The 25,297-nt window shown below is 38.0% G+C and overlaps 2 protein-coding genes across 10 annotated transcripts in view; both read left to right on the plus strand.

Moving 5' to 3' along the window:
• Positions 1-25,297, plus strand: part of LOC129775990 (centrosomin) — a 96,712-nt gene that overhangs the window by 70,521 nt on the left and 894 nt on the right. For 7 of the 8 annotated variants that reach the window (XM_055781317.1, XM_055781318.1, XM_055781323.1 and 4 more), the window contains 6 exons: positions 6,465-6,511; positions 6,871-7,136; positions 14,637-15,146; positions 16,184-16,375; positions 16,464-16,508; positions 23,185-25,264. In XM_055781317.1, the coding sequence (XP_055637292.1) occupies positions 6,465-6,511; positions 6,871-7,136; positions 14,637-15,146; positions 16,184-16,375; positions 16,464-16,508; positions 23,185-25,264 (3,140 nt within the window). The remainder of the gene's footprint in view (positions 1-6,464; positions 6,512-6,870; positions 7,137-14,636; positions 15,147-16,183; positions 16,376-16,463; positions 16,509-23,184; positions 25,265-25,297) is intronic. The other variant, XM_055781322.1, reaches the window with a different exon arrangement.
• Positions 15,156-16,174, plus strand: LOC129775991 (uncharacterized). Of its 2 annotated transcripts, XM_055781327.1 has the most exons (3): positions 15,156-15,394; positions 15,467-15,946; positions 16,012-16,174. In XM_055781327.1, the coding sequence occupies exons 1-3, from the start codon at positions 15,209-15,211 to the stop codon at positions 16,045-16,047; spliced, it is 702 nt and encodes a 233-aa protein (XP_055637302.1). In that variant the 5' UTR covers positions 15,156-15,208; the 3' UTR covers positions 16,048-16,174. The 2 variants fall into 2 exon arrangements, with proteins under 2 accessions (XP_055637302.1, XP_055637301.1); XM_055781326.1 differs by having other exon boundaries at positions 15,467-16,129.

Here is a 25,297-nt window from a genome sequence, read left to right on the forward strand (position 1 = left end):
CCACCTGTTACATACTTGTTGCATTTGTTGTAGTCTAGTTGCATTTGAATGTTTATCTAACGGAACCTGTATCTTCTTTATTTAGTTCTACAGGGTCTTTCAGATTAAACGCTCACGCAAAAAAAACGGATAGCTCCTTATAAAAAGTTCTTTTCGCTCCGTCTGATCGGATGGTTTTTAGTGTCAAGATGTACAATTTCAAGAACGTGTATTTTTAGTGAAATCGTATTACTCGAGCCACCGAAGCCTTAATGAAACCTTGTCCTCTTGTGGTAAGAATTTCAACATTTCGCGTCGTCGATTACTTCCTCTGGGGGTACGTGGATGACCTTTGCTTTGTTAATAAGCCACAAAAATTGGAGGAACTTAAGAACGTATTCTAATCTAGAAATTTGAAAAAAAAAATCATTTTTTTTCCTTCTGTTGTGTAGGCATTCAAGAATATACCCTAGAAAGTACTTATCGAAAATTCTATTATTTACCGAGTTAGAGCCATTTTAGTGATGCGATATCTAACCTGATACAGCCATAACAATGAACTTTAAACGCGTTTTTCTCGAAACTAGTTTTTTCAAACTGGCGTACACGATATCTCAAGTGAACCGATTCATGGCGAATTTATATGGATACAATCTACGGGCATCTCTATTTATTATTTTTGAAAAAATAGGGCAACGTACGAAAAAACGTTTTAAGCCGCATTTTGTTTTTCAAACGGCCGCCATTTTGTTAAAAAAAGATGTTTTTGACTTGTCCGAGGTTCATGCGATAGCGGCATTTTTACTGATTCACAATCTGTTTGTTTCAGATAATCAGCCAGAATTGTGTGCGCCATGGCACAACTTTTTTTTGAACCCTCTCGCTTCATCAGCTCCCAACTATTCTAGTTATGAATATTTTTTCTCCGTTCATTTTTTGTTCTATTGCTAAAAGATAGAAAAGCAAATAATGATATAATGAATACTAGAAATATTCTTGGTATTATTTATACGGAAAACTCGAAAAACGTCCGAAATGCGTGTCTCTACACTAGAATACCCCCTTAAAGAAGAAATAACTCGGTTTTTTAACAGCGCCGAAGTCGTAATGATAGAGTTGAGCATTAAGAATTTTGTTTACCGTTTAAAACGTTATCGAAAAAAGGGGTGGTCACATCGGAAATGTCCTAAATTAGGCTTTATTTTCATTTTTGTTATAAAAATCGGTTCACTTTTGTAGAAGTTATTAAAATTTTTTGCGTGTGCGTTTAATCTGAAAGACCCTATACATAATTCTTTATGGACCATATTTCTTTCATTGTTTCCGTTCCTAGTCTATTTTTGATCTTTGTTTTATGAAGACTGAATTAAGTGAGAACTCATTCTACTGATGCTGAGGAATGTGAAAGTATTTAGAGGCATGGTATAAATTCTCGCCGAAGTGGAAAAGCCAGTGTTTCACCGGAGCTATCGCTTATATTTATTTCCAAAAAAAAAACCTATATCATCACTACAGTCAATTGCAGAGAAATCAATATACAGAATTCCTCTGAATTCTTCGTCCAAGCTTTGCAATAAATAGTTACTCACTAACCAACCACTTAAACTTTATCAGTAATCCATACAGGAAAATTGGGATCATTTCAGAAAAATTAGGCAAAACTGAGTGTTTGTCAGGATATCAGGGAACCTGCCGAAATGTCTGGGAAATCCTGAAAAGTCAGGAAGGTTGTCATCTCTGGTTGGTAGGAATATGTAGAGAAAGAAATCATAGTACAAATAGCGTTAAAAGGTGCTTTTGACACCTTTGGTAGAGATAGTGTTAATCCAACAGAACAGAACATGAAAGAAAATAATAAATCTTGATTTTTGCCAAATCACTTGCTGAAATATTAAGTAGGGGAAAAGATTACCAGATTACCAATTTTGGTCAAACTTTTCACTTTTTTGCTTGATGCCTTGTTGGCGTTTCGGAGGTAATTCTACTATGTCATTCTTGAAGAAATTTTTGGTAAAGAATAGTCGGCATTCACATACGAATTTTTCACCAACGAAGTCTTTCGCCACAAACAACATAAAAGTGATAATCAACTTGGTATCAGATCCGAATTATAAGAAAAAGTATGCATGGGAACCTCCCGATCAAGTTCCACGAGCTCCTGATGAGTCGAGACGAAAGATTTCTGGTGCTGTCCTGATCGAACACAACAGCTTCCATGTTGGTCAATTTTGACTGTTCGTTGTGAGACTCCAACTTCAAACGTCCCAGCTGTTGACATTAGAGATTCGAATTTAGTGTTCAGGCATATGGAAGAAACTCATGATAATTAATCCCTTTCATAATATTGAGCTTTTTTAAAATTCAGGTTTCAAACTGTTTATAGTCGATCTCGAGCACCTAGACTAAATATGCTACGGCTGCTAACATGGATTATTTCTGTGAACTCATTGACATTCAAAAAACCTGAACATAGACGACGAAACTAAAATTACACGTAATTGGCTGTTGTTGCATCGGAAGCATAAAAACCATTTACAATTTCAGCCGCCTGGTTTCAAAGAAGAGCTGTGAAAAGCACCAAACGTTTCTCATTGTTGGTTTTGAATTTTTAATATCCTGTGACTCGCATCTGAATGGACCAAACAAAAAATGGGAAAGGTTGAAAAGTGGAGAGGTGTCAAAGAACAAATTGTACAGCGGTTAGAGAGCTTCAATTTGGTTGATAGAATCAATCAAGCTTATTATGAATTTTAGGGATATAATTAATAATAATATCTTTGAAACCACTAACTTTTAAGTTTATCACTTTCAAAGCTTTATGTTATCCACTAATTTTATTGTTTAACAACTATATTCTGTGCCAAATTTTCTCATCTTTCAAACGGATTTTTCCTACGTCTTTCAAACAGAATCGTCTTACGTAGCGCACTTTTTTTTTTTTTTTTTTGAGGCAAACAGAGCTCTAAACAGAAACAGAGTTCTATAACTCTGTCATTGTTGAAATTTGACCCTATGCGTAGAAGAATTTTTTCATCAAATATGATCGACTATCACCTCCTGAGAGATTCCGGATATTTTTTTTTTAGTGAGAAAGATGTTTTGTGACTTCAAGGAGATGCATCAAAAATTATTTTTTTCTTTTATATTCAAAAAACGAAAAATATATCTATAACATCATTTGACTTATTTGCTACGAAATTTGACATTTTCAACGCAGTAAAAATTGAACTTTTGCGAAATTCAAAGACTTGTAAACAATATTTGGTTGGCAGATGTTGACGCTTTACACTTCCCGTCTTGTGGGAACGGAACGAATTAAGTACCCACGAAACACCCAATATAAAAGCCAATTGACACAAATGTTTGTCCGCGCATCTTTCGAGAAGGGATCGTTCGACATAAGTTGTTTTTATTTTGTTGTGTTCGTCTCAGCCCGTCCAAATTTCCGGAAACTTAGAAAATTTTTGAGGGAAAATGTGAAAAATAGATGTCCCATCGATTGTGCAGTGAAATTTTCTTCATTACAGTTAGATCAATAACGCCTTCTGTAGGGCGCCAATGAATGTATGAGAAAAAATCGACCCTAAAATTTCAAAAAGTTACTCTATACAAAATGTTCACCACCTCGAAAAAACACCCTATGCCGAATTTCAGCTCAATCGGACTTAAGCGAGAGTGGCGCAAAGCGGTCAAAGTTTTAGTTTTTTGAAAATCGAAAAATCACCCAAGGAGGGAGTAAAGGAAATCGGGGTTTTCGAAAAGAAAATTTGATGCCAAAAGTCTTAAAATTGCATAAAACGTCGAGATCTAGTGTCACCTCGAAAAACAAAAATTTTCGGGGTACGAAACGAAAAGTATGGTTTTGGGTGCCAATAAAAATAGTTATTTCGATTTTTCATTCGGAACTTGCTACGAAATGTTGATTTGCACGATTATATACCCCATGCAAAATATTAGCTCAGTCGGGCTTCATTTACTGGTGTCACAAACGTTAAAATTTGAGTTTTTTTGAAAACCGAAAAAATCAATTTTTTATGAGGTAACTTTTTGAAATTAGAGATGACCATTTCCATTGGCACCCTAGCCTACTATTTGTTCAATCAAAATTCGCGTTAACTACATTGAGCTTTGTATTCCGTTGGTATGAAGCGAAAATGGGTTTTTAAGCGGAATACACATCCGTTTGAAAAAAAATTTTGAATTTAAATTAACTTTTCGTTCAAAATACGTGGCAAGTGGTGAGAAAATCTCGGACGAAAATTGTGCTCGATAATAATTTAATATTATAAAATGATGAGTATTGGTGGAATTGTTAGAAACCTTATAGAAACATGAAGAAGTAAGGGTCAGAACTGCATGTTTTAAGTATTCAAGTAACGTCAAGTAATCATTTTCACTCAAACTTTAACAGTTCAAAACTGCCTTCTGATTATCTAATCTGATAGAGAGTCAGTTGCTATGGTAGATGTCGATACTATTTGTTCATCTTCGCGAATGAATTGATTGACAAATTTTTTTGCTTTTATAGAGACCTCAGTCTAATAATTTTGTTCGCTTCTAACCTCGAAAATTAAATTAGATCAGATGAGGAGAATGAATTCACTTTTATGACTTTGTCGGGCGTTTATCCGATCCGATAATGATTTGGTGATCATTACAAAGAAAATAAATAAGTTCAATACAATATTTATTTGAACTCGAAAAATGTTCCATTCAGTCATTCATTGATTTTAGGGTGGTGTCATCCATTATCGATCGCGAGGAAATGTGTGAATGTTCGAAATTATTTCAATGAAAAAATCAATTTTGGGCGGGATAAAGTTCATCCTGTCTGCTAGTCCTTCATGAAAATGAACCCACTAATGATCAAGCTGTAAATTATGTTTTCGATTTTTTTTCTTCAACCTTCCATTTTCTGGTAAATGATAAAAAATCGAACATTGGTCTAAACCAGCATTTTTCATGTAGAAGGTTCAATCGAATTGTTCTTTTTCTACATTACAATGTGTGTTCTTTTATCAAAGTAATACTGATTGATTTGTTTCATCATTATTTCAAACACCTTGAAATTCAACAAAACAGTCGAAATCTTCGACCCTGATTTTTTAAGTTGTACCTAAAAAAAATATTTTACGAAAGCCTAAGAATTTGGCCATGAATATTTTGTTTGCTACGCTGTAGCTACACTAGAATAGCAAATGATTTGATTGATTACATTGTACAAGAATAATTTAAGAGTACTTTATGATCGTTCAAAACACACTTGAGAATTCTTTTATCAATGAACTTCGGACGTCCACCGGTAACAAGCATCACGAGTGCCATTTACCCCGGGTATCGTCAAACTAACCGACCAATTGAGTCAATTAGTGCAAATTTCTATGCTCATCAATTCGCCGTATTTTCATCGCTCATCACAGCCGGTCTCATATTACTCGTGTGTCAACGCATAAAGCGTCACCACAAACACACATCAACGCAACAATTTCCAACCATTCCAACCGTCATTCTGAATAAATTTCTTTATAAATGTGACTCTTCGCGCGCGCTATGCTCCAACACCCTGCCGTTCGATTCGCCCAATAAGAACCCCTCAATGATAAGCCAAAGCAGCAGCAGATCTTGGGTAGAACTGTGTTCTCTCACCGTTTTTTTTTTTTGTTGTTGCTGTGTTCCTATCAAACCGCTCAAACGAACCGCAACGACCTTTTCTGCTGATAAAAACGCGCACTGCATGCAGCGTGGGGTAAATATTAGCGTATATTAGCGGAGCAGCCCACTGCCTTATCGCCATGATGATGTCAGTGCCCAAATCGGCCAAATTATCTTGAATTAGGGCAAAACACAAAAAAAAATGATAACAGTGTTCCTCATCCTCTAATAATTCACCAGGGGTCAAATCGGTCCTCCTTCAGCCCGACAATGTTGAAGTTCCGCGTCCGGATTAATAGGTTGTCACTGCCAATGTATTTAATGACCACGAGAGAACGGGTAGACGCTCTCTTAATTAATGCCGTCTGGCCGAGGGTTAGATCAATCGCAGCGAAGATTTTAGCTTTTCACCCCAAGCACTCTAGAACACTAGCAAGAAATGGCATCTACTTGAATTTCTACTCCAAAAGTGAACCGAAATCATTACGAGCAATCTGGAGATAATTGCTAATTTTTATTTTGCCAATGAGCTATACTGATTTCGTTGTCCCAGAGGGGGATGCGTGGGCAAACGCCGGGTTGCAGCAGCTGATCTCATCATCTCAACAGAGGCCAAACGATGCGTGACCGGCTTCGACCGCCGCGGAGACGGTTTTTGATTTATATTCACAGCACTGGGCGTCGTATTAACAGATGTGTGTTTATGGCAAACTGTTTGTTGACCTGCTTCGACAAATTCTCGGAAGAAAAACATAATAATTACAACACTTTATATGCAAAACATTTTGCAATTGACATTGAATGATTTGTTTTCTCTTATCCTTCTTTTGCAGTGGAAGTCCCGGTCGTCAGCAAGATGCTTCTAGTTTGGATAATTCATGTAAGTATCGTAATCGATCATAAACAGCAATCCCATCGAAGCATGCTCCGATCTGCCACTTTGAATTCAATGCGACAGCTGGTCATAGTGATCCATTGAAAATTCATTCCCCCAGTAGCCGCCGTTCAAGAAGTGTGCGATTTCCGCCATCGCTCTCGCGTTTTTCATAAGAAAATATTCCAATTACGTCACAAGCGGGAGTGCGGTCATTCACACGGTGTCGCCTTGAGTTTATTGTGAGCAGCAGCAGCTCGCACACACATCAGCTGCTAATGGACGCATGGTTTAATGGTCGAAACTGCCATCTACAAAAAAAAACACAGATTTTCAAAAACGTCCTCTTTTTCCTCTCCATGCAGATGCCATGGGCTTTCGGTCGCCTTCAATGAACACCCTGCCGGGGCAAGGTTCCCCGGCCCAGGGCCGCTCCCTGCGCGAGTTCGAAGAGCAAATGTCTTCGCTGCGCAAGGAAAACTTCAATCTCAAGCTGCGTATCTACTTTTTGGAGGAAAACGCCGGAATAGGTGTCCCCGCCAGGGCGAACAGCAGCGGATCTGGCATCGGTCACGGCTCACCGGATGGAGCGACGTCGGAGAGCTTGTTCAAGCAGAACATCGATTTGAAGGTGGGTCCAAGTTGAGCAAATAGTTTGTCGACTGCGTGTATGATGGGTTGGGACGCTATCATCGATGTGTGGCACGCGGATTCATTTACCGCGGTTCGCTGAACTGCGCTGGGTGGGCAAAAATACCGATCGTACGCCGGTCGTCACTCTCCTCTCGTCTTGTTGTCATTTAAACGCACGCGGTGGTGGCACGGTTCTATCCAGAAGAACCAACCAGTGACATAAGATCAATACACTATTGACAGAAATGAGGAGTGACAACACACAAGAAAACAGATGGTCGAATGAGTCTATAATTAGAGCAAATTGAGGACGCAGAAGACAGGAACACATTATTAATAGTGTTGTTTCCTTGTAATGAGTAGGGTTGCAGAAAATAGTATCACGGGGGAACACACCAAGCCAGCAGCGGATGCTTCCACGCATTATTTTTTTTCGCTTGCTCGGGAGCGTCGAATTAATGTTTTCCTAGAAATATCTCAAATAAATCCGCCTTTTTTTCTCGAAGTTACAAGTTGAACATCAGATGAAAGTGACAGAAGACTTCGAGTGACGTCAGTCTGCTCTGGACACCTCTGGAATCATCGCAAACTGAACTTGCCATATAGGTACTAACTACAGTCAACTCTCCCTAACTCGATGTTCTGTATCTCGATATTTTCCCTAACTCGATGGATTTCATGGCACCTTCGATTTTACAAGCATTCTTCTCTCCATAACTCGATGTCTCCCTTACTCGATGTGTTTTGATTCATTCTTCCATGAATTTTCACCTCCCTAACTCGATTGATTTTCGCGTACTTGTTTTTGTGCGTTATTACCTCTGATTTTTCAATTGCTCTTGAAAGTGAAGACAAAGCGTTCGTGTCATCAAACAATTTCTTTTCAAGTATGGACGACCACGAGAAGCCTTTCAAGCGAACGATCAAAACGCTAACCATTGCGCAACGTTTGAGCATCATCGAGCAGGTCGAAAAGTATGGACAGAAGGCGTCTGAAGCTGCTAATAATTTCAGTATTGCACAAAGTACGGTATCAACACTTTTCCAACTAAAGTAAAAATCGCAATGGAAAATTGAATCTAGACCAAAAGCATATAAGGTTGGTCGGAATCGGAAAGCTGGAGCGGTCAATGGATTTCCGTCTTATCAAGCCAGTGAGAATAATTTACCTCTCTCAGGTTCTATTCTTCGGGATATGGCTTGCGAATTTGTCATGAAACTGGGAATTCCCAACTTTAAAGCACAACCAACATGGACGGGAGCGATAAACTACCGTTGCTGATCAATGGAAAGAGTAAAAATCCACGATGTTTCAATAAGAAGAAGTCATTACCAGTGATATACGAGAGCAACATCAAGGTCTGGATGGCCTTAATGCTTTTTGAGGAATGTATCATGCAATTTGACGAAAAGTTTTCCAATGGAAAGAGAAAGATATTATTTCTGGAATTATGTGTTATGGTAATGTATCATACTTATATCTATTTCTTCTCAAATGTGGTCATTGTCGTTGATCACTATACAGCGCACCCAACATCTCTCCGACCGAAGCTCGAATCGATAAGTTTAGAATTTTTCCACAAATCTTTACTTCCATAGCTAAGCAGCTGGACTTCGACATAATCAAGAACCTGAATCAGTACTTTCGCCATCTTCGAATAATTAGTTCGATAAGTTAAACGAATATTGCAAGAAATGGAGGATACTTGTCCTTTTCAACCTTCAGGTTGTTCAGCATTCTTACTGTATTTCAATGCACTCTAGGACCCTTCAGATATACCGGTATTGGATACAATTGAAATACTTTCACCCTCTAAAATCAATAAGGTTAAATCGGAGACTATTCAAAATTGCTTCAGGAAGCCGAATTTTCCTTCAATGATGATGGTGATATTCCGCTGGCATAATAAATGCGTCATGAGCTTGCTGATGTCGACAGTACAATATCGTTCGATTGCTCAATGTCTTTTAATAATTAGTGCGAAAAGAACCAAAACGTGATTTGCTGTGATCTGATGCCAGATACAGATATACTGGGAAGTGTTGAAAAAGCTGAGAAAAACGCTGAAGATAGTAGTTCTATTGAGATGGAGAATATTCAGAAAGGTTCTGATGATTATGTCGAAATTACACCCTCGAACATTAAATCAAACCTAAAGAATATGTCCGGTATATTGAAATCAAATGAAAATATTCCTGTGAAACTATTTGAACATTTCTTTGTGATTGAACAGTTCCTGCGTGATCTCTACAATTTAGTTTGAATAACATACTTAATCAATATTTTCTTTGTTAACCTAGTTCCTCATGCAGGTCGGACTCGATTATGTAAAATTTAGGACTCGATTATATACAGTTTGAAAAAAAGGTTTTTTTATGATTTCAATAATTTCAAGAAAAAAAATAACCTTTCAACATTAAAGTGAAATTTAAGTAGCTTTTATAAGTACAGTGGGTTTTTTTTTATTAATTCGTTTATTTTTATAGGCTCAGTTACTTAAGTTTAAAGGAGCCGAATTCTTAAATATATGTTTAAAACTATATATATATATATATATATATATATATATATATATATATATATATATATATATATATATAAACAATTTTCTTACATCTATGGTTAGTAAGGTGGAAAACCGATTACTCGCGGTGTACTCGAGTTTAGAAGGGTGACATATTTTTAGGAGAAGGATGGGATATAAGGAAATTGTAACAATGTTGATGACCACTCAATTCTTAAATCTATTCGTATATCTATAGTTTATTTACATTTCAACTTATTCTACTATTTATAGCAAGGGGACGAATTACCCGCAAAGGAAGGAAAGGAGGGTATAAGGATGTAGGGACAATCACACACGAAGATCTATAGCTTTAAGGAAAACATATATATGGGACATGTAATCAAGGTCTAACCGAGCCAACACATCTCTCACCGGCACATTGGGCTGTCTTCCTCGGGCCCGAAGGGAGTTTGGCGACCAGATACACCTCGCACGACCATACAACGTGCTCGATGTCGTGATAACCTTGGCCACAAACGCTACAGTGGGTTAAAAATCGCGATTTTTGAAGATTTTGATTGAATTTTCATCAGAAATTGTTTATATCGATATTGCAACGGAATTAAGAGAGATAGAACAAATTGTAGAGGGGTTAAAGAGCTTTAATTTAATTGATAGAAACAATCAAGTTTAGTATAAATTTTTGGGATAAAATTAATAATTACAAATTAAAAAAAAACTACTTTTAAATTTTCCGCTTCCAAAATGTTATTTTAATCCACTAATTTAGATGTTCCACTACTATATCCTGTACTAAATTTTCTCATCTTTCAAATGAAAGCAACAGAATCGGATTACGTAGCGTACTTTTCAATGTAGAGTCAGTTTGAGCCAACAGAGTCCAAAACAAAGAAAAAGTTCTATAACTCTGTCATCGTTGAAATTCGAACATATGCGTAGAAGGATTTTTTTCGTGAATTATAACCGTCTATCACCTCCTGAGAGATTCTGGAAAAAAAATTTATATGAGAAAGGTGTTTTTCACTTTAAGGGAATGAATCAAAAATTCAAATTCATACCATAATTGGGACACTTACCCTAATATATGACAATTTATGACATAAAAAAAAATATGAAAAAGTTTTCTGTATCTCTATAGTTCCCTAACTCGATGGTCCCCTTGGATATCGAGTTAGTGAGAGTTGACTGTATATAGTTTTTCAGGTAGAATCGCATGTAAATTTTATTTTAATATTACTTTTCTTAAATAGTTACGATTTCACAAAGTATTCATGTCTTAATTTTGGTGAGATAAGTACGGTACGTGTTAAATTGGAAGGGATTTCCAATAAAAATATACAAAAAAAATCGAAAGGGGTGTGTTTTGATATATGACGGTTTTTAATATTCAATAAAATTTTTGAGTGAGATTTTTGAACAGTACATTCATAATGTCATTTTTTCTAATTAATTCATTTTCCAACAACTTTGTCAAACATCATCTGAATTTTGTGTTACGATTTTTTGAAAGAAGGATTAATGATTTTCAATAAACCTTTTTTGAAAATCAGTTTTAATTTAATTGGTCATATGATAATGAAAATTGTGATTTAGGTAGTTGCCATCATAAGTACCAAGTTTAAAAGAAATTGGGGAGCGGCCGGCGGATTTGGGGTGGAATTGCTCAATCCCGAAAATCTCGAATTTTGGCAAAAATCGACTCTCTGGGATTTAGTACATTCGGTTTAGGGTGCCAATGAAAATGGCCACCTCGATTTTTCATACGGAACTTCTTGCGAAATGTTGATTTGCAAAATTGCAAATCATGCAAAATTTTAGCTCAATCGCACTTCGTTTACTAGTGTCGCAAATTTGTCACAGTTTGAGTTTCTTGAGAACCGAAAAATCACCCAAGAGTACCCGGGAGTACAAAAATTGACTTTTTGCACGTTTCCGCCTTTTTACTTCTGGAATGTCGAATTTTGGCAAAAAAAAATTTGAAATGAAATCTAAAAACAAATAATCTCTCATTCTATACAGGAAAACCTGTTTTTGTGCGTTTTCTCATTTGTGTGACTGTTTAGGTGCGATATTATTATTTGTGCGATTAGTTTGTGTGATTCAAGACCCGATGTCATAATAAAATCGCACAAAAAGAGTCGCACAAACAAGGAATCACGCGAGAAGGGACCGCACAGAAACAGGTTTGTCTATACATCGCCTCAATTTTCGCCCAGGCAGCATCAAAAATGGATAAGCAAAAAGCGATAGAATCTAGATTTACACAGTTATCATTTGATAACTGAACCTGGTTTAACTGAACTGCTCTTTACCTGTGCGAACGTTAACTGGGCTTTTGTTCAGTCAAAAAGCAAAAGTTCGTAAACAATTGACGTCATATTCGATTCGAAAATTTGCTGTGAGCGGCATTCGAATGTAATTGGATAAACAAAAAGATTCCAATGGTAGTTCCAGTGGAACACTTTTGTTTATCCAATTTCACGATCAACGCAAATCAAACAATTCATTAAATTAAATTAAATTATTTATTGAAACACAAATTTCTGCATTACTCGAGAATTAATCAAGCAAATTCAACCAAATTAGGCATCTGGAGGTTTTAGGGTGCAATAAATGATTCTATGGTAGTTAGACACTCCACCCCCCTCTCTAAGGGGGGCTGCCATACAAATGAAACACAATTCTGCATTACTCAAGAATTAATCGAGCAAATGGAACGAAATTTGGCATGTGGAGATTTTAGGGTGCCATAAATGATTCTATGGTGGTTATGTACTCCTCTCTCTTCTCTTAGGGGGGGTCCCCTTCCTTCTCTGGAATGTAGAGGGGGTTCCATAAAAATAATACACATATTCCAACCAAACATGACAGTTGAAAATTTTCGGAAAACTCTGAAGGAAAATGGGAAAATTCAAAAAATTCAGTTCGCATGTGTTCTCCAATTACATATTGACAAGCGTTGTTAGTCCATTTGATGTTTGCGGTAACGAAGTTAATCTTCGTTCGAAAGTGGAAATGGATTTTAATGTGATAAAACGCACTCCTATATCGTCTTCTATCTATATATAATAATAAAAATGGATCACCGAATGTATATAAATAAAAATGGATCGCCGAATGTGTTGATAAGAACAAAACTCGAGAAAGAAATTGTCCGATTTAGGGCTGTCTTCGTTCTATCATATTTTCTGTAGCAAACATTTATTCCATGTAACGGAGAAACATGTTATTTGCAAGTGGATGAAAAATTTTGCACGAGAATTGTGTCTGAAATTAATCTGATATTATAATGTCGAGTTTTGGTAGAAGTACTGAAATTTTATAGTAAAAAATCATTTTAGCGGGTAGATTAGATCAATCAATGAACAGTTCTGCGATTGGACCCATAAACGTGTGCTTAATAAGCGAGGATATGATAACGAAAAATAAATTTCGGGCGGGACGAAGTTTGCCGGGTCAGCTAGTCTATATATATAAATGGATTTCTGTCTGTCTGTCTGATTCTTATGGATTCTGGAACTACTGAACTGATCGACATGAAAATTGGTGTGTAGGGGTTTTTGAGGTCGGGGATGGTTCTTAGAGTAGTTCGAGACCCCTTACACTCTTTAAAGGGGGGCTGTCATACAAATGAAACTCAAATTTCTGCATTACTCGAGAATTAATCAAGCAAATTAATGCTTGATTAACCAAGTAAATGCATGCGAAGATTTTAGGGGACACAAAACGTTTCAATGGTGAATAAACACTCCTCCCCTCTCTTTGTAGGGGAAGGGTGTTACTACCATACAAATGAAGCATACATTTCTGTATAATTTAAGAACTAATCAAGCAAATTGAGCCATATTTGTCATGTGGAGGTTTTAGGGGGCACGAAACATTTCTATGATTGGGCTATGATTGGGCGAGACGAAGCTTGCCTGGTCAGCTAGTAACTAACATAAAAATAGTATATAGATTTCTGCAATACGGTAAAATTCATATTAAATACCCTTTTTTTATTTTGTGACCAAACAACGCTTATGAATCCTGTTTTTCGTTTTGTATCAAGCTATGCAAAAATTTAAAAAACGAATACTGCCAAGTACTATTGAAAACAATTGCGAATTGGAGTGAAATCCTTGCGTTTATGGCCATTGAAATCCCATAGATACTACTGAAATTATATTGCGTTCAGCTGTTCAACGCAAAGTCACATCTTTAAACAGTACATAAAAACATTTAAAAAACGGTATCCATCCAATCTGACGAAACTACTGCCTGGTCACGAGAAGCACTCTGAAATATTTTAAGAATTTCAAGAACCAGGGGCCACATATAAGTGAAGAACATAGTGGTTCCATTATTGCAACGGGAACAAAGAAGCCAACAAGGCTATTCATTAATACTAGAGCTGCTGAAGAGAAAAGAAGATTAACAGCTCCTTTGTTCGGATTATGAACGGATGAGTGACAGGTAATCTAAAGCACATCCTCTGAACTTTGATGACCTGCATGAAACAGCACACCATTATGCGAGCGAACGGTTTATACAAGGATGCAAATGAAAGAATTTGGTTTATAGGTGATGTTTTGCTGTATTACACTCTATTTTCGGGAGCTAGTAATAAAACAGATCCTTCAGAATTTACGACGCTCGTTACGTACTGTTCGGTCTATCCGAGCGACACTGTGGGCGGCTTTTTCATTATTCGTGTTACGAAAAACTACAGGTAAATACCATTTTAAAAAGTTTACCCGATACCGGGTAGATTTATCACTGGCATAGTTCGAACTTGTCGACTACTGAAAACAGACGTATAACTTTATTCGGTAGAGTGTAGAACACGTGCACAGAAAAAATCGAAACAAAATTAACGCTTTAGAAACTATGCCACGCTTCACCTGTTGTAATAGAGTAAGACTCCTCGCAATCTTATAAATGTGCTACATAACAAAACTAACAATTGCATTTTGTTTTCTCCGCCACAGGTCGAGGTCGAGTCACTCCGCAAAGATGTCCAGGAGAAACAGGATCTGCTCTGCCAGGCCGCCAAAGCAATGGAACTGATGGAAGACAGCCAGCGCAAAGCAGAAGAACACCATCGCGAAGTGGTCGGCGACATGGAGCAGCGTCTCGAAATGCTGCAACACGAGCTCAAACAGATGGAGGCGGTGGATCGCCACCAACAGCAGCAGCAGCAGAATGCCACACGGACACGGCTCAACGAGACCGGGCTGCTGGATTTCCTCGACAAGATGGAACATCGGGATATGAGTGTGCAGGAGAAGCTTCAATCGATGGAGATGGAGAATATGCTGCGGCAGTATAACGAACAGAACGAGGAGCTCTGCCGTAGGATAGAAAATCTGCAAAGACGGGTGGAGGAGAAGGATCATATGATTGCCATGATGGAAGCCGATGTGAACGAGTTGAGATTCGAGTGCGCCGAAATGAAGGATAAGCTGGAGGAGAACGAAAAGTCAACTTCGGACGCAGAGGTAAGTTTTTATCCGTTCCACCCTTATAGCGTCGGCAGATTAAATTGTGTTACATCCAGAAAATGATCAAGGGTCTGCAGAACAGCTTGAACATGAACAAAGAGCGCCTAACACACTTGCGTCTGGAGAATAAAGTCCTCAAATCGTTGAACGATCACTTGAACGAACGAAATTCACGTCTCAAGGGAGATAATAGCAAGCAGCTTCAAATTATGATCGATCAAAGTCGATCGATTCAGGAATTGAATGTACTGTTCCACATTTTCCATCATTTCTCAATTTTAAAGACAGATTTCTCATACGTTTTTCCACGCACTTAGGAGGTAATATCTTCAAAGGACTGCCTCCAATGTTACTACAATGAGTGTGCCTCAAAGTTCAAACATGAGCGTACCAAACTTCAATCAGAGATCGAACAGCTCCAGATCCAATCTTCTTCCGAGGATAACAAAGCTCGCCCTAAAAGTACACCCATTCCAGCCGGGCAAAACAACAACAAGCAAATGTTCTTCTGCGAAATTGTTCCAACGAATGGTGTCACGCCCCAACATTATTGGGGCTCCCAGTTTAGCCCCAATCAACCGTCTTGTGTGGTGAAACATCGCTCGTCTGACCCGGTTGTAAGGGGCAGATTGGCTCAACGGGTAACCTTCCAACAACGGAGAAAGTCCAGTTCCGAGCTGGATATTTACTTGGCTTCCAGAAATGATGAATCTCCGCAGGGCATCAGTAGAAGCTCCAAAGAGTGGCCCCTGTCGAGTCAGCAAACAAACAGGAGTCAATATTTAGACAAAATAAAGGTTTTGATAACTTCCATCTCGCGCTGTTGTTGGGCAAAGCCTTCCTAATCTCATGATTCTTGCAGAATTTTATTGCCGATATCACGAAAATCACACGTTGAACCGATGAAGATTATTTTCAAAACAATGAGAGAAACACTATAATATAAATGATATTAAATGTTTACAAAATCGAGCTTTTCGTTTCCTCACAATTATCATAATATTTTACAACCATTACATGTATTTTTGCTGTAGGTTGCGCGTCTGAAGAAGGACCTATTCGAGGCCAAGTCGGAACTTGCGGATAAGCTATGTGAGCTGGATGAAACCGAGACCAAGCTGAAGGAGAAATCTGCCGAGCTAGTCAAATCGGTGAAGGTGGTAGAAAAGCTGCTCAAGACGATCACAGATCAGGAAAAGGAAAGCGCCAAACTGAAGCGTAACTCGGTAAGTACTCAATCTGGAACTGAATCATACTCACGGCGTGTCATGGTTGTATAAAATTGCATTTACAAAACATTTCTTCTATTGTTAGAACCCAGAGTCAACTACCACTACTCCCAAAGACCCAGTTAAAAAGGTAGATTCCACTTATTTCAAAAGGCACCTGCTCTTTGCAGTTCATTCCATGCACTTCTTTCCAAGCGTAAGGAATCAGTCTTTAATTTCGTCTAATTTTCGTCATCACTAGGTCATCCCAAAACCGGCCAAAACGTCGCTTAGTTTATTTGGGCGACGATAAGACAATCGTTTCGTTTGCATTTCGCGCATTTCGTCGCATGCTGCACTTGTTATCGTTTTTATCACCGCAGTTTTAATTTACCTTCCATAATGATCCATACTTGATTGCCAGAGCTTAACATGCGGCAACCCGAAGGCATTGAGTTATTATACAGTGAGTAAATGAGACCTTTTCTAATTCCCGGGTAATCGTTTGCTTTCCATTGGTGATGGGTTCAAATGTATGGCCATCGTCCACACAGTGATTGGTTGTGGATCCCACCTCGTTCATTCAGCGCACCACAGATATTCGCAATCATTTAGGAAGTTTACCAGAGTCTGCACAACACGTTCATGAAAGTTGTTCTAACTGAGAAGCAATACTATTTGGTTACAATTTTATTCTTGTTATAAAACATCTTATCTTTGTCAACAAGTAATTGATGCAACGTACTTTTCCAAATTGTGAGTAGTGCTTCACTATCAAAACAATATCAATACAGTAGAACCCCGATTATCCGCAGAATAGTCTGGCAACGTAACCTCGGTTAACGAAAATCACAGATAACGCAATAGAGGGCTAAAAATGAAGTTCCAACGCAAAAAAAATAATTTGTCAGTATGTGTTATCAATACAGAAATCATTAAATGCATGGCATGGTCGTGTATACCAGAGGGCAGACAATGTGAAAGCCATGACCAAAGTAAAAGATCAAGAGCATACCACTCACTGACAAATGTTGGAAAGCTCTGTAGAATTACTATAGAACTCGATTCTGGTTCTTTTTTAATTAGTCAATTATGACATTTTCAGAAGAAGATAAAGCTAGTTTCGAAATTGGCGTTCTATCAATACAGTTCCTCCATACGCATCGCAAATTTCTCATAATTCATTCTTCACCTTAATCTAAGTACCATAGTCAGTAGTAGGATTCTTTTTTAACACGATTTTCTCAAAATTACGCGATTTTTTTTACGTGATTTTCTCAAAAAATGTTCCTAATTAGCTAAATTGTGACTACGGCCATCTTGGATTTAGATTTTTCATGATCTACTGGTTAAATTCTTTCATTTGATATTCAAATTGTTGAGGTTTTGAAAAAAAATATATATGTACATCGCCTTTTTGTGGTTGCAGCTGTTTTGCATTTGTGTTTTTGATAAAAACTGTGTTCTACTAGTCAAACCCTTTCATTTGATAACCATATTGATAGGGTATCGAAAAAATATGTATTCTACTTTACTCTTCATTTTCTACTCTCTACTCTCTATTCTCTAGTTTCTACACTCTATTTTCTACTCTGTACTCACTTCTCGCTTCTATCTACTCTTTTCTCTCTACTCTCTACCCTCTATTCTCTACTCTCTACTCTCTACTCCCTAGTCTCTACGCTCTATTTTCTACTCTGTACTCTCTTCTCGCTTCTGTCTACTCTCTACACTCTATGCTCTACCCTTTGCTCTTTACTCTTTACTCTCCATTTTCTACTTTCTACTATTTACTCTCTACTCTTACTTTCTACTCTATACTCTCTTCTCTCTACTCTACTACCAATCAATCGACCAACCAAAACACACACACATACACCCGACCGCGCTTTTGAAAACTTTTTTGCGTTTTTACTTTGATGGATTTGCTCAAAATTGTGTGATTTTTTTTACGCGATTTGCTCGAAATTACCCGATTTTTTTCGCGTTCGCCACTATCGCGTAAAAAATAATACATTGGCCATAACGGTCCTCCAATGGAATCATTGAAAACATTTGGTAATTTGGGGGCTAAATCTTGTGAATACGGCGTTTGAAAAAGTAATTCGAGCTGCAATTAGTTAATTTTAGCCATGATTTACGAAAGGGCATAAGTATTATCATGGCAAACGCTGCATTCATCTAGCACAGAGCTTCTTCATATTCAAAAGTTTATGTTGCGTTCCAATTCAGTTGACATCCCAATTATGCATCCTGAGAGCGAGATAATAAGAAAATAATAATATCTATATGTCTACAAATTTTCAAAAGGATTATATGCGTGGTTTGATCAAGATCAGAGCAAATTCACTTTTAATTTTATCTTTTTTCCATGGAATTACTGTTAAAATAGATGCGAAAAGAATCCAACGAACTAAAACTATTAAGAGGGTATTCTAGTGAAGAGACGCGAATTTCGGACATTTTTTCAAGCTCCGTAAAAATAAAACAAAGAATATTTTTACTATTCATTCTATCATTATCTATCTTTTAAAAATAAAACAAAAATTGAACGGAGAAAAAATATTCATTCGGAATTAGTAAAGATGCCGCTATCGGATGAACCTCGGACAAGTCAAAAACATCTTTTTTGACAAAATGGCGACCGTTTGAAAAACAAAATGCGGTTCAAAACGTCTTTTCTTACGTTTCCCGACTTTAAAAAAATTGTAAAATTTTTAAAATATCGTTTTTCAGAGGTTCATGCGATAGAGAGATGCACACATATTGTATTCATATAAATTCGACTTGAATCGGTTCAGTAGAACTTGAGATATCGTGTACGCCAGTTTGAAAAAAAAACAGTTTCAAGAAAAACGCGTCTGAAGTTCATTGTTATGGCCGTAGCAGGTTAGATACCGCATCACTAAAATGACTCTAACTCGGTAAATAGTAGAATTTTCGATAAGTCCTTTCTATTGTATATTCTTGAATGGCTAAACTACAGAAATATGAGGGATTTCTTTAAATTTCGAGACCAGAATACTGCCTAAAGCAAGATAAAAGAAAACACGAACACACTGATGTAATGTAAAACTTGAATTAACCTTTCTGCACTCGCGCGCAAAATCGTAACTTCTATACTCACAGATTGTTCGTGTCTCTGTAATATTGCTATCGTGTATTTTTAGGCGTTATTGGTATTTATTTAGAGAAAAATATTTATAGTAATTCAATGAAAAAACTCCAAAATATATTTTTTCTTCAATTTCACTCAGTTTTAATAGTCATTTAATCCAGCCACCTCATTGATTCTCGGTCTGTCAAACCGTGTGCATGAGTATAGGAGGGTTGAAATCAAATGTAAAAAATACAATTGCTTTCTACACAACTCAGTACGAGAGTGAGGGGAAAATTTCCCGGCCTGCTCACAATCAGGAAGTTTGATCTTTTCGACATTATAAAAATATTGCATCTTAATGAGTACTGAGCGTAGGAATCTTTTGACACCAAGGTACCGGCTCTAGCCACGCACACGGCAGCACTAGTCAAAAACGTCTACTACTTTCTGGTAGCCCTTGTAGCTAACTGGAGTGCACCAAAATAGATCGAACTAATGGTGAAAGCGGTTCAAGACTCCTACAAAGAGAAAGGAGAATTGTTGTTGGTGTCACTGAATCTTTCCTATTCAATTCTTCTGAAAATTGCAACCGAATCAATTCTATTAGTTTTATGAAACATAGACAAACGATTATTATAGTAACTGTTCGATGCCATTCACCATCAGAATAATAGTCTTGTGCTAATATCGGATATTGTCGGCAATCACCTTCAGTTTTCCACCGAAGAACGCAGCTCTCATATCTTCTTCACATCCGGCTTGAATTGTGTTGCACTTTGTCGTCACTTTTGACCTCTTTGCCTAAATTCACAAAATATGTAAATTATCCACCGAAAAAATCTCCAAAATGTCATTGACGATTTATCGGTTAGTTTAGTTCATTTTCCAAATTGACCTTTTTTAACGCTAGATGCGAATGAACTGAGAAAGCCTCTATAATTCAGAACATAATCATCATTACATCAATCAATTCGAACACGTGTCTAAATTCACAAATGCTCTCTCGCAGCTGAAATGAGAAAAATAAAAATTCAAATCGCCTATGATTACTCCAGATATTATTTGAGATTGTATCGAAATTAGGAAAAGAACTTTTTAGTCCAAATTTGTAATAATCATATAAAGGTCCGATGGGTTTGCGTGGTTCTGTAGAAGCAGTTGTAGATGGGTGATTCATGATCCGTTCATGTTCTTGCGAGAACAATTCACGAGATTTGTGTCCTAAACAAGTCTATTGTCTACTGAATTTTTTCACAAACGTATACAGAGTTACTATGAGCAATGTGTAACGATACTCGGTATAAACTAAAGTTTATTAGCGTGGAAAGGTAAGAGGATCTCTCTCAAGGGAAATTAAATCCGACCGCAAAAAGTTAATCCTCACTACCGTTATCTATTTGAAAATGTATAAACCCAATATCTATTCTACTTCGTTTCTACCCGCCAGTGCAAGCACTATGGTACTTCACGCAAATTCTGAGAATGCATTCTGAGGCGAAAAAATTTCCGCGTTCGTTCGGCATGGTAGCAAAATAAAAACTGAGCTTGATCAGGGCAAGCACAATATGTATGGGTCTTTAAGGCCATCCGACGACATGCATCAACCACTAATCAACCTTGACCTCGATAGACTTTCAGGCATATTTATGGATTTCACTAACATTTATGTGATTTTGTGATTTCAATAGTTTGATTTCAAATCAGTTTTTTAGCTAAGCAAAAAAGTTCATAACTCACAAATCTCTTTTCTTTCGAAACAAAATGTAACGCTATGATAACGTGATATCGTTTCAAACAATTCTTGGTGAACCTTCAACAAGAATCTTCAAAAATCGCGATTTTCTCTCCACAGTATTTATAATAGTCACGTTGAAATATTAAACTTTTTCTTACAATAAGTCATATTTTAAATATAAAAATATTTTTTTAAATAGTATTCAAAAGAGTCTATAATGGTATACGATTCAATCTTATATAATCGAGTCCGATCTGTTCTGTGTGCTTCGGTGAAAACTGAAGGTGAAAATTCGTTGCATTAACCCTATTTAAAGTATAACTAAAGTAAACTAAAAGTAAAAGATATAATTGAATGAAAAAACTCCAGAAAATATTTTTTCTTCAAATTCATTCGATTTATACAGAGTATACTCTACAGACTCGGTTATACATGATTCAATTATATACAATTTTAGACTCGATAATATACAGTTAAAAAAATAATTTCGTTTCAAATACGATTTGTTTCAAGAAAAAATATAATAAAATATTTTTACCTGAAATAAGTCATATTTGAAATAAAAATAATTTTTTTAACTGTATATAATCGAGTGAAAATTATTGAGCTAAATTTTCTCATCTTTCGAATATTCTTACGTATGATTTTTTTGACCATCGGTTAACTTTGAAAAATCATAACCCAAAAACGAAAAAAAACCCTCTCTGGTTTCGATATATATTATTATTAAATCCTTAGCTTTCCAGAAAAAATATAAAAAAATAGAGCGCCTTTGGTCCCGAGACTATGAAAACAATAAAGAAACGAATACAATCAATAATAACGAGGGCAGAATTCGAATTTTCTGCAGGCATAGTATTTTCTCAAAAAAGACCAGGTGATTGGCTTTAGCTTAGCATTAACTAGCTCAAAAGTCATGAATTTTTTAAAAAAAAGTCATTTTTGGAAAAAGAGGAAAAAGTTGATTTTTCGGACAATCCTAAAATGGAAATGGTCACCTTAATGAAAAAATTAAAAAATATGGGTCAAATGATTTCTAATAACCACTATATCGGTTTGGCATGGAATCGGACATAATTTAGGGGTGCCTCAAAGCGCTCAAAGCTTTGATTCTTTGATCCTCGAAAATCATCCAAGGGGGGAGTAAAGGAAATTTAGAAAATCGATTTTTTTTTATGCCAAATGACTTAAAAATGCATAAAACGTCGAGATCTGGTGTTATCACGAAAAAAAAATTTTGGCCGAAAATCGACTGTTTTGGACCTGAGTGGCCAAAAAATCAAAACTTTGTGTACTTTGAGGCATCCCTAAATCATGTCCGATTGAGCTGAAATTTTGCACAGGTCATTTTTTTGTGCCAATAAACAAAATGTACATGGTCGGTTCTTTAAATCCGATAATTAATTTTTTTTCATACCTTCAGCGGCAGAAGGTATATTTCCGGCAAAATTTTTTTCCCGAAATGACACCAGATCTCGACGTTACATGCATTTTTAAGTCATATGGCATCGAAAAAAATTCGATTTTTTTCGCAACATTTCGTAGTAATGATGATCAACATTTTTCGTTGAACTTGCAATACTTTAGGAGCTACGCATTAGTTAGTTATTTATATTGAATATCAGACGCCATTGTATGCAACTTCGGGGAATATGAATATTCATAAACGATACCAATATTGGATGAAATATTGCATTGAACAGAATACATTTCAAGCTCATCGCGTCACCTATCAATTCAACAAATCAATCACCCAACTATATAAAAATGTAACGATACTTTTTTCACTATACTCAGCTTATTGCCGAACACAGATTATCAAACTAACCAAGCACCGTTTGACCGCATTTGCACCTGGTCACTCTGATGACGGATTAATCCTTCACACTCATCTGAATACCAACACTCGAATGTTGGTGATGAGATCACAATGTCACACAACTTTCCCAAGCGCAACCCTTTTTTGAAACCAGTTTTCCCCCATCATTTCAGATCGTGACAGACAACGGGGGCAACGCAAGCCACCACCCCCTGTCTGCGGCAGCCCAGCAGCAAATTATCGTGGACCAAAACAAGCAAGCAGTGACCCAGGAGGAGTACGATGGACTCTGTCTGCGGCTGAAAGCGGCCCTGAAGAAGAACGACAGTCTGATTCAGAAACTGACGGGCAATTCGACCGAACGCAACGAGAATGTGCTCATTCGGCAGCTCAACGAGGAGCTCATACAGGCCCGCGAGGAAACCGACAAGGCGAACCGCTGGCGTAAGGAGTGCGCCGATTTGTGTGCCATTTCAACGGCTCGGCTCGAGGAGTTGGCAGGCTTCCTGGACACATTGCTGAGGAGCAAAGAGTTCTGCGGATCACTGTCGATGGACCGACGAAAGGCGATCCGCAAAGCCGTCGATCGGAGCTTGGACCTGTCCCGGAGCCTGAACATGTCGATCTCGGTCACCGGATTCTCCCTACCGGACAACAGTTTGGCTAATTTGAGCAGTTTGAGTGGATTCCTGAATGCTGGCGCTGAAGATAGCTTCCTAGTGGAAACGCGAACAAGGGCGAACAAGGAGAACAGTTATCTTATCCCTCGCGAGCAAAGTGTAGCGAAGGTGATTGAATGTTTGAAGGCTGAAAACCGCGAACTAAGGGGACAACTGGAAGGTCGGGGTGGAACAAGAAAAGGAGACTCACGCAAGAAATTAATACCGGTGCTCGCAGATCCACATTCCGATTCTGAAGCCTGGTCAGAACCAGATCGGGACGTATCGCTAGCCAGGATCGGACTCGAAGAGCGTTCATCGCTGATAAACTCCGGAGTCAAATGCGAAGACATTCTACAGGAATTAAGCTCCACATCGGAGAACGAGACCAATGTGAGCTACATGAAGAAGCAGGGTCAGAAGTTGAAGGAACTACATGACACCATTCGCACCCTGTCCGCCGTGATTACGGCAAAAGACACCCAGATCTTGGATGTCCAAGGGCGCCTGGTCGAAGTGGACAATAAATTGCAAGAGGAACGGATGAAGGCCTCCCGAACGCAATCGGAGCTGGAGAATACTCGACACGTTAACCAAAGACTGGAGAAAGAAAGTAACGAGTTGCAAGATCGCATCAATGTGTGCGAGAAACTTCTCGAAGATTTATCCAAAGACATCCAACAGAAGGACGAATGCATTGAGAAACTCAAGAAAGATCGCGAACAAGCCTTCGTAGATTTGCGAGTGGCGGTCATGAAACTCGATAGCCTCCGCACCGAGCACCAGGAAGTGCAGCAAAAACATAAATCTCAAATCGATTCCCTCTTGGAGCAGGAAAATCAACGACTGGAAGATGTTCGCAAAGATCTCACCCTATCCTTCAATGACCAACTGAAGGCCAGACAAGCGGCATTCGACGCCAGCCTAGCGGAGAGTTACATCTCCAAAAACATCTACACGGAGAAGATGAACGAGCTGGAGGAACTGCATTTCCGATTGGAGGATGCTCATCTTAACCTTATGAGCCTGTCAGAAAGCGAATCCAAATATAAAATACAACTTGCAGAGTCGGAGAAATCCGTCCAATCGATGCGCAAGGCTTTGGACGAATCCACGTTACAAGTTTCCAAAGTGGCTCTGGAGCGAACGAAGGCTCTCAACGAGAAGCGTATCCTGGAGGATGAACTGAAACAAATCCGGTGCGATTTGGAGACTACAAAGGCTGAAAAGAACGAGCTGAATGCGAAGTTGGTCGACATAAGTGCGCAGCTTCGAAACGGCAACAGCATCAAGCGATCGCCGACCCAGCGATTAAATAGCTCGTCTGGAGCGGAAGGATCCGCGGCGTCCGGTTATACTTCGGAGGAGTTGATTCCGGGGGCGCAAAAGATCAGAGGTGAAGTGAAAACCCGCCTCGAGAATTCATCTCCCGATCTTGGCATCGAGAGCGACGCGGGACGTCTGTCCAATGCGGAAAGCAATCAGTGTGGGACAACGGCCAGGGAAAGCATGGGAAGTCCCTCGAGGCCACTGCTGAAAACGCTGGAGCTGACGAAGTCGATGAGCAATTTGCTGATGGATCCAAAAGAGGAAGGTAAGCATTTTTTTTTCTATCAGTCAAACTTCT

This window comes from Toxorhynchites rutilus, chromosome 3 (genome assembly GCF_029784135.1).
Source record: "Toxorhynchites rutilus septentrionalis strain SRP chromosome 3, ASM2978413v1, whole genome shotgun sequence".
Taxonomy (NCBI): Eukaryota; Metazoa; Arthropoda; class Insecta; order Diptera; family Culicidae; genus Toxorhynchites; species Toxorhynchites rutilus.